Below are 18,924 nucleotides of genomic sequence, written 5' to 3'. Positions count from 1 at the left end.
AATAGAAAAAGCAGTCATGAAATTCATTTGGGAAAAAAAGACCCAGAATAGCAAAAGCAATCCTCAGCAATAAAAGTGAAGCACAAGGCATCACAATACCAGAATTTAAATTATACTACAAAGTTATAGTAACAAAAACAGCCTGGTATTGGCACCAAAACAGATATGAAGACCACTGGTCCAAAAGAGAAGACACAGAGAAAATCCAACAGAAATACTGTGTTCTCATACTAGACAAAGGCACCATAAACCTACATTGGAGAAAAGATAGCCTCTTTAACAAATGGTGCTCAGAAAACTGGAAATCCATATGTCACAAAATGATATTAGACCCCCGTCTCTCATTGCGCACTAAAATAAACTCAAAGTGGATCACGAACCTTGGCATTAGATGAGAGACCCTGTGCCTACCAGAATAAAAAATAGGTCCAAATCTTCATTATGTTGGCTTAGGAACCAAATTCATCAACTACATTTCTAAAACACAAGAAGTAAAATTAAGAATCAATAAATGGGATGGTATTTCTCACTAACGGGTAGAACTATTAATTGAGAAAGCCATCTTCATGCTAATGTTTATAGTAGCACAATTTATTTATTTATTTTTTTTATGACAGAAAAACATATTAGTTTTCTTAATGCTTTCAAATCAATGAGAAAAGTATCAACAAACAAATTTTAAAACATGCAAAACACATAATAGTTGAGTCACAGATATGACTAAATAAATGGGTTTTAAACATAGATATGATGTTGAAATATTCACTTAAACCATGCAAATTGAGCATTATTAAAGTAAAAATGTATAGAATCCCTACAAAACTTGATATGCCCTTCAGTTTGCAGAAAATTAAGTAATGATGAAGTGAATCAGACCAAAAATTAGTAAGGGTGAATAACATTTGAAAAATACAATTAATAAGCTTGAATTACCACACTATAGCATAATTGCCACCACCATATTAACTTATGTTAACAAATATTTTGTGTATCCTAATCTTGCACCAAAGAGAGATTATTAATAAATGATTTTAAGTAATACCAGCACATATTTTTTAAAAAGCTTCACATCATTCTATTCCACTTTTTGAAAAAAAAGTAGCATAAAATCTGCAATGATTATGCAGTGAAATACAATAATTAGTATATCTATGACTGCACTCAATTAGAGACCATATAATTTTTTCCCAAAGTTATAAGGTACCAAACCTCAAAGCCAATCTCAAAGAATACCAAATAATCAAATTCATATACATAAGAAGATAGTCTTTAATAACTATTTAAAGATAAAAATCAATGGTAAAATATAGCTAAAAAGCCATATTCCTTTGGAAGTGAAAAACACACACTGCTAAATAATTCAAGGGGTTGTATAGTAGCACAATTTATAATAGCCAAGCTATGGGAACCAACTTAGGTGCCTATCAACAGATGAATGGATGAAAAAAAATGTGAGTGTGGGGTGTGTGTGTATGATAGAGTATTTCTCAGACTTAATAAAGAATGATATTATTGCATTTCATTTGCTGGTAAATAGATGGAACTGGAGACCATCACACTAAGTGTAATTTTAAAAAGATTCAGACAGTGAAAGGTTGAATGTTTTATTTGATATGTGGAAACTAGACCAAACTAAGGGAAAAAAGAAAAAAAAAGGAAAGAAAGAAAGAAAGTGGTGGGAGAATTCCACTAAAATAGATCAATAGAGAAAAGAAATTGAAGGAGAGGGGGGAAGATTCAGAAAAGGGATGAATGGTAGAATCAATCTGACCTAACTTTCCTATTAACACATACAAATATACCACAGTGAATCTCACTTATTTGTGTATCCATAAGGCACTAATTGGAAAAAAAAAGAACACTATGAATAAATAGAAGATAGATTAGTAGAGTACAGGAAAGGGAACAAGAGGAAGGAAAGGGAATGTTCTGGGGATTAAATTAGAGCAAATTGTATTCCATGCATGATAATGATGTCACAATGTACCATATTATGTATTATTAAAATAAACTAATAAAAATCCATCAATAAGTAATCTTCAAAAAATTGAAAAAGAGAAGAATCCATGTGAGGGCTGGGAATGGAGCTCAGTGGTAGAGTACTTGCCTAGCAAGCGTGAGACCCTGAGTTCAATGCTCAGTCCAAGAAAAATACATATGTATGTACATAAATACTTTTTTGGTACCTAAATATTTTAAAAAATAATATGAATTGAGTTTCCTTAATTTTGATTGTTGCCATGTTTTGCTTTAGATTTTTTAAAAATATTTTTTAAGTTGTAGATGGACACAGTAACTTTACTAATTTATTTTTTACATGGTGCCGAGGATTGAACCCAGGGCCTCACATGTGCAAGGCAAGCGCTCTACCACTGATCCACAATCCCAGCCCCTTGCTTTAGATTTTAAGGTTTAATATTTATATAGTAAATTATTTGACAATAAATACCTACACAAGTACGAATGAAATAGCTATCAAATATTATTTAAGTGTTTAGAGAGTATATTAGTATATTAAAGTCAAATATTTTTGCATTTTATGCCATTACTCTAAGCATGAGTAAAAATAAGTGAGCATTTCTGAGTTTAACTTGTAGGCTTAAATTCCCACTAATTCATATCTCAAGTGCCTTACACCTTTGATTCTCATCTGTTATTCAGATACACTGTTATCTTCTACATTATGCATTTACTGTTTTTTTTTATTATCTAAAAGTCCATCAAAAAAATTCCTAAACCTATTGTCATTGCCTGAGGTCTTAGATACCTGACTAGAGTCTCGAGGATAAGTGGAATGACAGAACTGCTCTCTTAACCTCTTTTCCTGAACCGCATGTCAACAGAAAGGTGCTTACATCCTGAGCCACTCTGCTAGCTACTCTCCAGGTTCTCCACAGTTTCCTGGTTCACCTTTAAATCACCCTGTAGTTTGTGCTTTTCCCTTTTTCAGTTCATTCTTGCTTTCCTCTCAAGGGCACTCTACAGCTGACAAAAGAAGATATTATTTAACCAAATAATAGGGTATAGTTTATACTTTAGTAAATTATGCTCATGAACCACTTACCTTTGGGAAAGGAGAAGAAAAATATAAGCATAGATTCTGAAAATGATGCCCAGTGACATAAGTATTTTAAAATAAATATTGTATACATCAATATGTTAACAAAAGGATCTAGAAATCAGTGATGAAAGGAAAACTCTAGAGACTATGGGCTCTGAGTTATGTCCCAGGAAAGCAATGAGGAGACTCCTGTTTGATCACTTTCCAGTGGTGGGAAGCTTACTTCTTCCCATGGCAGCTCATTTCACAGAAGGATAAGTTCATTTACTCAGCAGTGTTTCCTCACAAGTTGTAAAAACAATCTTTGTAAATTATACTCACAAATCCAAACTCTGCACCCTAGAGCAACATCCAGCAAATTTGTCTCCAGGTGATAACTGATGGATCATTTGAAGCCTTCCCGGCTCTCCTGACTCAGAATCACTGATTATTTCAAACAACATGGCATGATTCCATGTTCCCTTCTCCATCTTGCTTCCCTCTTCTAGTTCACAACTTTATGACACTATTCTGATATCTCACCAAGTTGGTCACAACATCCCAGGTTTATCTGGATTAGTCTTGGCAATGGGGATACAGAGATTAGTTTAGCAGGAAGTTAGATAACAGTTACAACATGAATTTCTTTTTATTGATATGTTTATCTTTTAGCAACGGAAAATATTTCCTATAACCAGCAAAAAATATGAAATTCAATTTGGGTAGGGAGGGAGAATTGCTGGAAGCTGTATATGTAAAAACATGAAAGTGTATGAATCCCATGTATTACAGACTGAATATTTGTATTCCCCTGCCCCCAAAATGCATATGCATCCTAATCTCCAAAGTAATGATGAGACATTAGGAGACAGGGCCCTTGGGGATGAATAGGTTGTGAAGCCCTCATTGAGTGGGATTAGTTGTCATTACTGAAGAGATCTCAGAAAGGTTCATCAATTCTCACACCATGTGAGGACACAGAAAGAAGATGGCCATGTATGAAGGAGGAAGCGGTCCTTCGTCAGACACTAGATCTACCAACACTTTGATCTATGAGTTCTCAGTCCCTGTAACTGCGAGAAAGAATCTCTTTTGGTTATAAGCCCCATGTCTATGCCAGTTAGCATCATGAATGGAGCAGGACAAGATTCTAGTCATCTTTTGTGTCACTGTGACCAAAACACCTGACAAGAACAAATTTGAGGAGTGAAAGTTTATCTGGAGCTCATGATTATGGCGGTTTCAGTCCATAGATGGCTGAGTCCATTGCTCTGGGCTCAAGGTGAGTCAGCACATCATGGGGGAAGGACCCAGCAGGGGGGAAGCTGCTCAATTGAGGGCAGTGATGTTAGGATGCAAGGAGTAGGAGACAAGAGACGAACTTCCAGGGTATACCCTTAGTGACCCGCCTCTTCTAGCCATATCCCACCTGCCTACAGTTACAGTCAGTTACAGTTACAGTTACAGCTCCCAGAACGTAACCATTTCACCTCTGAAAATTCCTGCATTAACACAGAAGATTTTGGGGGACACCTCACATCCACACCATAAGAGACACCAAAGAGAATGTGTCTGTATGCACACACAGAGAAATGCATCCATCATTTCTTATATTGATGTTTGTGAGATAGGCAATTAGTGGAAATAGGAAGAAAGGTAATATAAATAACAGGTAACAGAGGACATTTATAGACAAGCAAGGGAAAAAAGAGATAACTACTAAACATGTAGATTTTTTTTGTTAATAAAAACTAAGTTTTGGAGACTAATATGAAAATTAATGTACCCACACTGTCAGTAGTTGAGAGAGAAATGAAAAATTATGAACCTACACATTGAGACTGGTCTGAAACACTTCGATTTTATAGGGTGTTTAGAGGCAGAACACCTTTAGAATCTCACAAGTAGTTTTTAACAGTACAGGTAGAACATAGCTTGTGACTTACATATCTTTCAATGAAAAATAAAACTCAACACACTAATAAAAAATAAAACTTTAACGGCAACATGGCCTTTAAAACCAGTCCCTCAACACCAGTGTCAAACAGGGTACCAGCATATATGTGAAGCAACACCCGATTCTGTGGAGCTTTGGAAAACAGCCAGTCATAACCCTTCACTATTCATTTCTTTGTTCTTCTCTTACAGAACAGGGTTGTATGAAAGCCATATTAAAAAACTTATGGACTATTTGGTAGGCCTCACTTACGCTGTGGGGATTCAGTATAAGTTAAGAAAAAATAAATAGTTCTACTTCTAAATACTGAGGGAAACATCCTATGATGGGTTTTTTTAAATAATGTCAAGATAAATTAACTAATCGAAAAACCAGACTATGCAGGTGGCAGAATGCAGGTGCTGTTACAGTTTGTATATATGGTGTCCCCCAAAAGCTCATGTATGAGACAATGCAAGAATATTCCAAGGTGAAATGACTGGGTTATGAGAGCCTTAACATAATGAATATATTAATCCACTGATGGGTTAACTGGGCACTAACTGTAGGCAGGTAGGGTGTGGCTAGAGGAGATAGGGCACTTGAGAGTATTGCTCTTGGGTTTATATTTTGACCCTGATGAGCAGAACTCTTTCTCTGCTTCCCGTTTCCTGTGTTCTGAGCTGCTTTCCGTCTCCATACCCATAATGTTCTGCCTCCCTTGACCACAGAGCAATGGAGTCGCCACCTACAGCTTAAGACCTCTGAAACTGTGAGGACCCAATAAACTTTTCCTCCTCTAAAATCGTTCCTGTCAGATCTTTTGGCCAGAGCTGTGAAAACTCTGACAGAGACAGGTGCCCTGCATGTGACTCTGCCACAGAGAAGAACCAGGTCAACAAAGAAAAAGCTATTTCAAGGAGAGTCTTGAGAGGGAACTCTGGAAATCAGCAGAAAGTGAAGGGAAGCCTAAACAGCACGAAGACCTTGAAAGGCAAACTAGAGAAAAGAAAAAACAATTCATACCTTCAACCCTGGCTTTCCAAGTGTGGTGGAGTTGGGGTGGGGAGGGGGGTGCCACTCAAGACTGCCAGGAAAAAGAGAGCAGGGAAGTGCCAGCAATGCCAGCCACAGCAGTTGTCCTAACTGCAGGATAATCCCATTGCTTTATAAGTTTTAAGTCTGATTCATGGAGCAGAGTGCCCTAAAAGTGACTGCTCTACTTTAAAGAATGGATTCACTTTGGTACCTTCAACTTCCACAACCCAAACTACTATAATAATCATTGCCTGATGCGATCTTGGTTTAGGGGCTGGCAACCAGTCTCTCAGACACTATTAGAATTCTTGGGCCAATGTAAACCTCATTGAGTGAGGAGAGTCCCCTCAAACATCCTGAAGCTTAGGACTAGCAGCTGCCCTAGCCACAAGCACTTGCATTATTGGAGCTATGGAAGATCGCCTTCTCAGCCCACAACCTTGAAACTGTAGCTACTATTGCAAAATTCTGACTTCAATTATGTCTGCCCATTGGGATCTGGAAAAACTCTCAGTTGAGTTCTGTAGCTTCAGGAATGTGGCTACCAGTGGCTCCAATCCCCAGTATCACTTTTATTCCTTCTCAGCCCAAGGCCCAGGGACAGCAACTACTGGTGCAAGCGCCTTGGCAACACCTAAACTTGCCTCTGAGGACCAGGAGAATATCCCATCCATGTTCTGCAACCCCACGACAATGGCTACCAACATCACAAATCTTTTCCAAGAGCTTTCCCTGTGTGACCTAGGGGCATTCCCATCCATATCATGTACCACCAGTACCAGAGTCATAAGCTCTAGCAGCACCCATGTAGAAACTGTGTAATATTAAGAAAGTCTCTTCCATGTCCTACAACTCCAAGAATATGGATACAGAAACAGGTCCCAACAATACCTGCACATATACCAGGGGACTTGGGGAAAGTATCCTCCCCACAGTCATGAACTTTGGACCATTGCTACTAGTGCCAAAAGCCCTGATACAGTTTGTGCTTATCCCTTTGGATCTGGAGAAGATATTCTGTGTGTCCCTCTGCTCTATAAAATTGATTAACAGCATTACAAGCCCTAGCACCAACATCAATCACTGAACAAGACCTAGAAAAATTCCTATTTATGTTCTAAAACCTCAAGTCCTTGATTATCAGTACCACAGACTCCAGGATTGCTTGTGCTCATCTGCTGCCCATCAGGACTCAACTCTGTGGAGTCTGGGGACACACATATTTGGAATTCCACTACAAAGTCATACAATCACCTTCCTGAACTGCTACACTCAGGACTACTGAGGCACTCATAGACATTGCTGACATCAATCAAAGGAGAAGAAATCAAATAGAGACTAAGCTTTTGAGCTCCCCTATTAATCAAACCCAACTGATATCCTGTATCCCATCTAAATGAAGAGTCATAAGCTTTAGCAGCACCAGTGTCAAACCAGCATATATGTGAAGTAACACCAGATTCTGTGGGAGCTTTGGAAAACAGCCAGTCATTGTGGGCAGCCCTTGAGAGGGTGATGCCTGAAGATATGAAAAGGAAGATAAAAACTACTTCAAAATATTGGAAGACATAATGTTACATCAGATGTGCCGATATAGATGTAAGTACACAAGAAACAAGACAGGAGATGTGATACTTCCAAATGAGAATAACAATTCTCCAGAAAGAGATCCTAATTTGAAGAAAATCTCTGATGTAGCTGAAAAACAATTTAACAATACTAAGGAAATTCTTATGGTTTAGATAGAAGGAGTTTCCCAAAAACTCATGTGTGAGACATTGTAAACATTTTCTAAGGTGAAATAATTAGATTGTGATAGTCTTAACCTAATCAGTATATTAATCCACTGATGGATAAACCAGGGCACTAATTGTAGGCAGGTAGGCTATGGCTGAGGGAGATAGGTCACTGGGGGGTATAATTTTAGGGTATATATTTTGTCCCTGATGAGCAGAGCTCTCTGTTTTCTAAATGTCTTGGGCTGTTTTCCTCTGCCATTATGTTCTATGTCACCTTGTGCCCAGAGCTATGAAGTTGGCTATCTAAGGACTGAGACTTCTGAAACTCTGAGTCCCAAATAAACTTTCTGTCTTCCATGTTGTTCTTATCAGGTATTTTGGTTACAATAATTAAAACAAAACCAAACCAAAAACAAAACAATCCTGACTAAAACAGAAATTAGTACCAAGAAGAGAGGTGTTTTCTGTGAATAACTTGACCATGTAGTTTAGAAGATCTTGGAGCTTTTTGGAATTTGGAGGAAGAATTTTTGAAAAATTTAGAGATGCAACCTGGAAAAATTTTAGAATGTTGTAAGTGGGGCTTAATGAGTGATTCTGGTGATAGCTCAGAAGACCAAAATACTGATAGAACTGTGAATAATAAAGACTGGGCTCATGAGGTTTCAGAGAAAAAGGAACACTCTTTTGGAAATTAGATGCTATTCATGTTTTGGCAAGGAAGTTGTCTACATTTGCCCATTTTGAAACATTCTGTGAGACTGAATTTAAAGATAATATATTAATTAATCTGGTGAAGGAAATTTCAAGGCAGCACAGAATTCAGGTGATGGCATAAATGTTACAGGCAGCTTTTAGCCAAGTTACTGTAATAATCAGGAGCAGAGAACAGAGAAAAAAAGAGTTGAAAAATCTTGAGTTTGGCGTGAAAAGTGCAAGTAAATCTGGGGCTAAGGAAGATAGGGTTGTTAAAGACATTAGAGTCACTAAAGAAATGCTAAGTACTTTACAAAGATAGTAGGAAAAATGGTTTGAGGGCATCCCAGGAATTGTCATATCACACCCATATCAGACCCAAGGGTCTAAAATGTAAAAATTCTCTAAGGATGGGGGTGGGGTGTAGAACCTCGATTTCACAGGGAGCTTAGGAAGGCTTTTTACCATGCTCAGCTTCCTAGGCATCAAATGCTGCTATAGTCATAGTTCCAAGAGGCTTGGCTACTGCTCAAGATGGTGGCAGACCTTTACATCAATCATATGGTGCTTGTTCTCCAAGAAATAGACCTAGGAGGCCAGGCAAAGGATAGCAGGGTTGGAGTCCTTGTGGGCAGCCCTGAGAGGGTGATGCCTGAAGATATGAGAAGGAAGATAAAGTTATAATGTAGACCCCTGAGATTAAAAGATGTCAATAACTTGGGATGTCTGCCAAAGAAAGCTGCATGAATCAAGCAGAAAAAGAAACAAAAGAGGCCATGAGCTGCAACCAGCAAGGCCATAGGGGCAATGCTACACAGGCCCTTTGGAGAGAACCTCATGATGTCATTCATATTCCCCAGATGCTGGACATGGAGTTATAGGACTTGTTTACCCAGCTGAATTTTGGTCTTGTTTTGGTCCCATACCTTTTTTCTATGCCCTTATTTCTTCCTTGTGAAATGGAAATGTTTACTCTGTACCATTATATACTGAATATATGTAACTTACTTTTAATTTTTACACATGCTTACATTTAGAGAGTTTGCCTTGAGTTTTGGAGATTCTGGACTTGGACTTTTGAGCAATGCTGCAACTGTAGAGACTATGAGGTCTCTTGGAAAAGGACAAAATGCATTTTGCATTATGAGATGTGCACGGATTTGGGGAACCAGGGAAGGAATGTTATGATTTGATGTGAAGTGTCTCCCAAAAGCTCATGTATGAGACAAGGCAAGAGAGTTTAAAGGTAAAATGATTCGGTTAGGAGAACTTTAATCAAAGCATTAATCCACTTGAATTGGCAACTGTAGGCAGTGGAAACAGGTGGAGAGGTAGGGTGTGATTGGAGGAGGTGCGTCACTTAGTATGTGCCTTAGGGTTTATATTTTGTCCCTGGTGAGCAGAGTGCACTCTCTGCTTCCTGATTGCCATGTTCTGAACTGCTTTCTTCCTGAACTGCTTTTCATCCAGTCCAGAGCTATGGAGTCAGCCAACTGTAAACCGAACCTCTGAAACTGTGAGCCAAATAAAATGTTTCCTCCTCTAATTGGTCTTGTCAGGTCTTTTAATCACAGTGATGAAAAAACTGATTAAGACAGAAACTAAAAGACATTCAAGAGAATACAGATAAACAATATAAAGAATGAAGAAAATAATTTAGCATATAAGGGAGAGATTTATCAAAGAAGTAGAAATCATAAAAAGGAAACAATAAGAAATCATTTGGTTGGGCTGGGGATGTGGCTCAAGAGGTAGGGCGCTTGCCTGGCATGCGTGGGGCGCTGGATTTGATCCACAGAAAAATAAAAAATAAAGATGTTGTATCCACTGAAAGCTAAAAAGTAAATATTAAAAAATTCTCTCTCTCTCTCTTTCTCTCTCTCTCTAAAAAAGAAATCACTTGACTAGAAACTTCAATAAATTAAATAAATAATACGCCCTACAGAGTTTCCATAACAGTCTACAATAAGCAGAAGAAAGAATTTTTGAATTGGCCTACTCAGTCCAAATAATAAAGAATGAAACTTAGGGGGCACAATTAAGCAAAAGAATATTTTCATTGTGAAAATTCTAAAAGGTGAGGAAAATCTACTTTATTAAATAATGGTTGAAAATTTCCAAAATCTTAAAGGAGATATGGACATCTAAATCTAAGAATTTTAAAGGAATCCAGCTCAATTCAAACAAACAAGATCTTCACCAAAGCATAATATCGTCAAAGTGTCAAAGTACAAAAATATAGAACCCTAAAAACAAGAGAAAAGCATCAAGTGACATATAAGGGAAATTCCATTAGACTTTTACCAGAAGAGAATTAGATGAAATATTGAGATACTAAAAGAAATACACCCTGCAGTCAAGAATACTATATCCATAAAAATCATCTTTCAAAAATGAATAAGAAATAAAGTTTTACCCAGATAAGCAGATGCTGAAGGAATTTATCACCACTAGACCATCCCTGCAAAGAAATACTTAAGGCATCCTGTACTAGGAATGAAATGATAATAAGTACCACCATGAAAACACATGACTACACAAAACACACTAGAAGAACAAATACATGAATGAGAAAGAGATAATAAAACATTAATAGAAAACTATCAAATCAAAAAATACATAATAATAAAGGTATAAAGGAATAAATATATAGGACAAAAAGAATATCATTAACAAAATAAGAGGAAGTTTATACTATCAATAATAACCTGAAATGTAAATGGATTAAACTCACTAATGAAAACACAACCACTGGCTGAAGAGATTATAAAACCCAGAACTAACTATATTGTCAGCTTTTCATCTCTGTGACTAAAATACCTGATGTAAACAACTTGGAGGAAGAAAAATTTATTTTGGCTCATGGTTTCAGTTAATGGTGACTGGCTCTGTTGTTCTGGGAAGCAGAACATCATCACATAAGGGTGTTGTGAAGAACTGCTTAGCTCATGATAGCAAGGAAGTAGAAAGAGAAAGAGAGAATGAGGAAGGAGCCAGGGACAAGGGCATGCATTCCCCCCAATGATCTATTTCTCCAACCAGGAAACACCCACCCACATTTTGCAATTCTCCTAGTAGTCCATTCAAATTATTAATCCACTAAGTGAATTAATCCACGAATGAAGTTAGAGACTTAATGATGTAAACACTTCACAAAAGCTCCAGCTTTGGATATTGTTGTACTGGGGACCAAGTCTTCAACATAAACTTTTATGACACACACCTGTAATCCCACCAACTCAGGAGACTGATGCAGAAGGATAGCAACTCTGGGGAACTCCAGACCCAAACCATAACACCAACTACAAGAAATTCACTTCACGGACTAAAACTAAAAGATTGGAAAAAGATACATTACACAAATTGAAATCGAAAGCAAGCAGAAATAACCAACATATCAGTTAAGCGTAATTTAAGTCAAAAACTATAAAGAGAGGCAAAGAAAGTCATTATATATTGATAAAAGGATCAATTCAGCAAAAAGATAAAACCATTGTTAATATATATGTATTCAACTAGTGACCACTTAAATACAAAAGCAAATATTTCTAAAAGTAAAGGGACAGGTAGATCCTAAGAATAGTTGTATACTTCAACACCCCACTTTTATCAATAGACAGACTGTCCAGAATGAAAATCAACAAAGAAATATCTGCCCTGAGCCATATTTTAGAGCAAATAGAGCTAATAGAAATTTACAGAGTTTTCATCCAATCGTAGCACAGTGAATATTCTCTCATAAGCACATTGAACATTCTCCAGGACAGATCATCTGTTAGGCTACAGATCAAGTCTCAATAAATCAAAAATATCAAAATCATATCATGTACCTTCTTGGATTACAAAAGAATGAAACTACAACCAAAAAGAAGAAGAAAAATGGGAAGTCCACAAATGTATTAAATACCATACTCCTAAATTACTAGTGGATAATTTAAGAAATTAAAAGAGAAATCAAAAAATTCCAAGAAACAAGTGTAATTTACTACACAATATATCAAAATATGTAGGATACAATAAAATCAGCATTGACAAGAAAGTTTATAGTAATAAATACAGGCATACATTAAAAAATGATCTTAAATAAACAACATGAAACTGCTAAGAAATTGCTAAGAAAATCAAGACAAAACCAAATCCCAAATTATTAGAAGGAAAGAGAATAAGTAAATAAAATAATAAAAGATTAAATAAAAGTAATAAAAGATCAGTGAAATAAAAAAAAATTGAAAGGATTAAAAAATTGCCAAACCTTTAGCTAGACTAACCAAGAAAAAAAGAGAAGACCCAAATAAATAAAGTCAGAGATGAAAAGGAGATAGTATAACTGATACCACAAAAATTGAAAACATCATAATAAACTTCTCATAATTATACACTAACAAACTGGAAAACCTAGAAGAAATGGAAAAATTTATAAATATATACATAGCAAAATCAAATCAAGAAAATAGAAAATCTAAACAGATCAATAATGAGTAATCTAAAATTTCCCATCTAAAAAAAGTCTAGAACCTGATGACTTTACTGTTGAATTCTACAAAACATTTAAAGAACTAATTCTAATCCTTCTTTAAATGAGTTTAAAAAATGAAGTATAAAGAACTCTGATAAACTCTCATCAAGGCCATCATCATTACTCCAATACCAAAACCAGATAAAGATACAACAAAACAAAAACTATAGATTCATACCCTGATCAACATATATGCAAAAATTCTCATAAAATACAAGCAAATTGAGTTCAACAGTATGTCAAAATGATCATACACTATGATTAACTTGGATTTATCCCAGGGATGCAAGGATGATTCAACAATGCAAATCAATAAAAATGATACAACATATTAATAGAATGAAGGACAAAACACATATGATCATTTCAACAGATGCTGAAGAAGTATTTCATAAATTTCAACATTCTTTCATAATGTGTACAGAAGGAACATACCTTAAAATACTGAAGGCTATATATGAAAAACTCACAGCCAATATCATATTGAATTGAGGGCGGAGGGGTGGGGGCTGAAAGCACTTCCTATAAGATTGGGAACAAGACAATGATGTCACCTTTTCTCACTCCTATTTAATGTAGTTGGCAGCCTAAGCAAGAAGAATTAGGCAAGAGAAAGAAATAAATGGCATCCATGGTGGGAAGGTAGAATTACATTTCCTTGTATGTAAATGACATGGTTTTATACATAGTAAAACCTAAATACTTCATCAAAATGCTATTATTATAATGAATCTGTAAATTGTACAGGATGCAAAAATCAACATACAAAAACAGTAGTATTTTTATAAACCAATAATGAGCTTTTCATAAAAAAATAATTGAGAAATCAGTGCCATTCACACAATATCTACAGAAAAAATATTAGGAATAATTTTTTATTTGTTCTAATTAGTTATACATGACAGTAGGATGCATGTTGACACAACATACATATATGGGGTATAACCTCTCATTCTTCTGGTTGTACATAATGTAGTAAGAAGAAATTTAACCAAGGAATTAAAAGATCTCTATAATGGAAATTATAAGTCACTGAAGAAAACAAAGAGGAGAAAAAAAAAGGAGGCTATATCATGTTCACGGATCAGAACTAATTTTGTTAAAAATGACAGTACTAGAAAAATAATCTAAAGAGTCAAGTAATCTATAAATTCACATTTCCTCAAAGTGCAAATGACTTTCTTTACAGAAATAGAATAAAATATCCTAAACAAAAGACCCAGAATAGCCAAAGCAATTCTGTGCAAGGAAAAAAAAAAAAAAACAAAACACTGGAAGTATCATAATGCCGACTTCAAGACTTTCAACAAAACTATAGTAACCAAAATAGCATGGTATTAGCATAAAAACAGAAATATAAGCAAGTGGAACAGAATAGAGAAGCCAAATATTGATCCATGTTTATACAGCCAAAAGTCTTTTATAAAGGCACAAGGAACACATAGTAAATATTGTCTCTTCAGTAAATGATGCTGGAAAAATTGGATATATATATTGCAAAGAATAAAAGTAGATCCTCTCACTGTACACAAAACTCCAAGTATATCAAAATCTAAAATGTTAAACCAGAAGTTATGAAATTAATACAACAAAAGTTAGGAGGAAGAATTTTAAGATACTGGTATAGGCAATTAATTTTTGAATAGGACCCAAAGGCACAGGCAACAAAATTAAAAATATACAATTAGAATCATATCAAACTAAAAAGCTCCTGCACAGCAGTGGAAATAATGAACAGAATTAAGAGATAACCTAAAGAATGGCATAGCGTATTTTGAAACTATTCATCTGACAAGGAATGAAATCTAGAATATCTAGATTTTAGGAACTCAAGTAGCTGAACACCAAACAACAAATAATTCAGATAAAAATCTGGCTAAAGAACTTAGTAGACACTTCTCAAAAGAAGATATACAAATGGTCAACAAATATATGAGAAAATGATCAATCGCAAATGGAAATCAAAATAACAATGAGCTAACATCTCACCCCAGTTAGAATGACTATCAGTGAAAAGACAAATAACAACAAATGCTGCCTAGGATATGGAGAAAGGTGAATTCTTATACACTTAGCATAAATTAGCAAAGCTATTATAGAAAGCAAAAGGAGATTCCTCAAAAAACTAGATATAGCATATGAATAAGCAATTTCACTACTGGATATATATACAAAGAGATGAAATCATTATACCAGAAAGACACTTGCACTCTCATAGTTATTGCAGCACTATTAACAATAGCTAAAATATGGAATCAACCTTCTTTAGTGAACAAGCTGATAAAGAAAACGTGATATATATATATATATATATATATATATGCGCGCAAAGGAATATTATTCACCCATAGAAAGATAGAAAGAATGAAATCTTGTCATCTGCAGCAATGTATTTGGAATTGGGGTCATTAGATTAAGTAAAATAAGCCAAACACAGAAAAACAAATATGCCTTGTTATTACTGATTTGTGGAAAGTGCAGTGGAGAGAGGATACAGAAATAAGTTCAATAAGGGGTAAAAAAACAGAATGGAGGAATTACTTCTGACTTTTCTATAGAACAGTAGGACAATTTTTGGTTAAAAAAATCTATGATATATTTTTAAATTACTATAAGAGCACAAAATTCCAAACATAAAAATGACTCATGTTTGAAGAGATGCAAATATCATTACCCTGATTTGAATATTATACATTGTACACACGAACTGAATTACCACAATGTACTTCATAAAGATGTACAAATATTATGTCTCCATGATTTTTTTTAATTGGAGGTAAGTGTGAACATACAGATTGCTAACTAGTTCCATCCATTGCTACTTACCTCATCAACGTGCTGCCCCAGGTTCAGGATTGATTTGCTCAAGTTGCTCTGTTTCTCCTCTGTGTGCACACACTCCTGGGTCTGCTAAGGAGCTTTCCGCATGGACTTGGTTGCTCAGTTAAGTTTGCTGATTTCCTTCTCAGAGATTCTACCTCCTCAGGCAAGCTCTTGACCTGTGGGAAGAAGACAGAGATCTTCATTAGAGCCACCACTGGAAGCATGAGCATGACACCAAGGGTCTTCCCTTTTGTGGTCCAAAACCCTCATGAGGTATCCAATGTCATCGAGAGCTACATTTAACCAAATTCCTGATACAGTCTTTAAAACTGTTTTCTTCCACAAAGAAAAAATAAACATATACGTATACATATATGTGTATGTAATCTGGCATGGAAAAATGTATTCTGGTCAGTTACCAATATGGCTTGATGGACAGATCATTGTCAGAGCCTTGTATTACTGGATGATAACAACTCCAGTAAAGATAATTGTGCTTTCCTTTGAGGATTCAGGGGACATGTACTAATTGCCCCAGAGTCCCAAGGGAGGGACAGATAAAGAAGGGTTCCAGCAAATTACACATGCAAAAGTGGAAGCTAGCTTTATCAGGCCCTGGTGCTTTTTATATGGAAGGGAATTGATAAACACAAGAACTGATATTTAATTATTTGCCAAAATTACAGAGTCATTTTGAAGATTAGCTGTTTGTCAAAATTTTTATAAAGACTCCTCACTAATCTCAATCCACAAATAGATACAGAAATCAAAACTCACAAATAAAGAAAATACCAGAATTCTCCCTGAACTGGAATTAAAGTGATGGCTACAAGGTGAAAATCCATATCATTGGCAGAAATTGGTTTTCAAACACATCCCAAATTACCTTTTTGCAAATGTCATCATGCTCTTTCTCCTTCCAAAAAAATAGATTTAGGGACCCCATGAAACCATTTGGTTCTTTCCATTAGATTTCAGATGACATAAGAATAAAGCAAATGATAATGTTTCATTTGGTGGATTAAGTGGGGTTTCCTAAATTCAAACTGGAAATTCAAAGTGGGAAATCACAGTTTATCAGACCCTTTATTTTATGCCAGTTCAGACTCAGTGCTATGAAGTTGCAGGCCACTGTGTTAAGTAAACAGCACACTTTGGGTACTGAAGCCTGGTCTGGGAGTAGAATCCAGGCATTTCGGCCTTCCTAATACCACAGAAAACGCACCTGATTCTCTGAAGCATGCTTCTCTTTCTCTGACTTCGCTAATATTGTTTCCAGGACATCGATTTCTTTCTTCAACTCAGAACATTCATCTTCGAGTTTCCGCCCCCTGGCAGTCAGTGCAGAATTTATCTCCTCTTCCTCCTCCACCCACTCAGACAGCTCCTCGACTCTGGCCTCCAGCTCGATCTGGGATTTAATCAGCGACTCGCACTGCTCTTCAACATTTGCCAGGGTGTCTCCTTCTGCCATGAGGAGAAAATTGTTGCCAACAGCTGGAAGTAATTTATCAGTTAGGCGAAAATGCTGCTTAACACATAGCAAAGAGATAATTGCCTGCCCTCTGCCCAGCACCCTCACCTACCTTTCCTAGGCAGCTGAAATAATATTCCCAGGTCCCTGATCCTGTTGTTGAGAAGTGGAGCAGCTGCTTGTGTTTGGAGGAGCTTTCCATCTTTCAGGCCTATTCAGTAGATTAGATGACCTCTTCTAAAGCACTTAATAGAATCCCCTGGCCTAAGGAGTTTGCATGCCTGCAATGATCAGTGATGTGCAGCTTAAATCACACCTTCTGGAAGCAACAATGTGGGCACTTAGCTTGAAGTTGATACCTGCTCTTTTAATAAAGCTGTGTTTCCTCAGCCAATAAACTATTTATAATATTATTATAAGGGCCCAGATGCACTTGTTTAATGTATATGGATTTCTAACAAACTGAGCAGAGCTGAGTATGTTTTATACACAGGCTGAATTTAGAATTCATAGTTATTTACAAGTCACTAACTGGATATTACTATTGTTTCTAACTACATTTTTGCCTCACAGATTCTGTGAGCATTAATTCTATGAGTTCTACACTTAGAGCGTAAAATAGTTTGTTTCACAAGCACTTCCTCCAAATCTCAGGGTGACCTATTGTTTCTATGTTATGGATCAAAAAAAAAAAAAAACCCCAAAAACCGTAGTGTCTTTTTGCTATAGAGTATCTTTCATAACTTTGATCTCCTCTAATTTGTCTTCTTTAGAGGCTAAATAAAACCTCTTGCTTACAAGTTCTTACAGGTGTGTTATGAATAAGTTCTCATTGCAAAGTGACTTCACAAGCCTCTTCATCTTCCACCTCTCTCTCATCCATCCTCCACAACATGCCAGTGGGACAATTTCTTAACTCTCCCTTTGCTTGCATAAGGTGTTTCAACCAATTAGATCAAGAGCTGAAAAATGTAAAAATCTGGACTATCTGCCTCTGCACAACTCTTGGATAGAGAATGTCTACCTGTCCAAGAAACAGGATCACAGGGCACAGACGGAGAGAGGAATAAAATGGTAAATCTCCAACTTCACTGAAGACCCATAAGAGAGGGACCAAATGAAAAAGAAATATCAAGTTACAAAGAAGAGTCCATGCAAATCAAAGAGGCTTCTAATGTTTGGGAAATAACAGGGACATTTGATTTCAGTTCACTGGGGATTGACATGCAAATGGCACTTCACTGCATTTCAGTCAATACATTACAGAAACTGTCACCATCACCAAAAAAAGAGAGGACAGTCTAATAAACACCATTGATCCCTTTGTTAAACAATGATGGAGTTTGGGGGGTCAGCTGAGCAATGGTGTGTCCCATCTTTTCCCTAATGGAAGTTATTCTCACATAATTTTAATGTTAATTGGAATGGATTCACCCAGTTCTGCTGACATTTTGAGTAAATAAAGAATTTTAAAAGGATCTCTGACTTGTTGATCTGAGGGTTAGACATGCCCCTCAAACTAAATTTTAAAATATTTCATAGTTTTGTTAACTTTTTACTCAGTTACAATTTAAACTCACCCTAGTCTTTGTACATTTGCTCTAGAAACTTGCTTCCATGTATTTCTGTGACCCCCAAAATGATCTTTAACAAGTATTTCAA

At 36.1% G+C, this 18,924-nt stretch overlaps 1 protein-coding gene across 1 annotated transcript in view; it reads right to left on the bottom strand.

The window, feature by feature from the left end:
- Myh15 (myosin heavy chain 15) overlaps nucleotides 1-18,924 on the bottom strand; it is a 123,065-nt gene that overhangs the window by 55,849 nt on the left and 48,292 nt on the right. Inside the window, 4 exon segments of the mRNA XM_048803852.1 lie at nucleotides 2,880-2,985; nucleotides 15,792-15,931; nucleotides 15,934-15,964; nucleotides 17,014-17,370. Coding sequence (XP_048659809.1) covers nucleotides 2,880-2,985; nucleotides 15,792-15,931; nucleotides 15,934-15,964; nucleotides 17,014-17,370 — 634 coding nt within the window.

Source organism: Marmota marmota, unplaced genomic scaffold (genome assembly GCF_001458135.2).
Source record: "Marmota marmota marmota unplaced genomic scaffold, marMar, whole genome shotgun sequence".
NCBI lineage: Eukaryota > Metazoa > Chordata > Mammalia > Rodentia > Sciuridae > Marmota > Marmota marmota.
The sequence above is the reverse complement of the archived record's forward strand: the minus strand, read 5'-3'. Positions and strand labels throughout refer to the sequence as shown.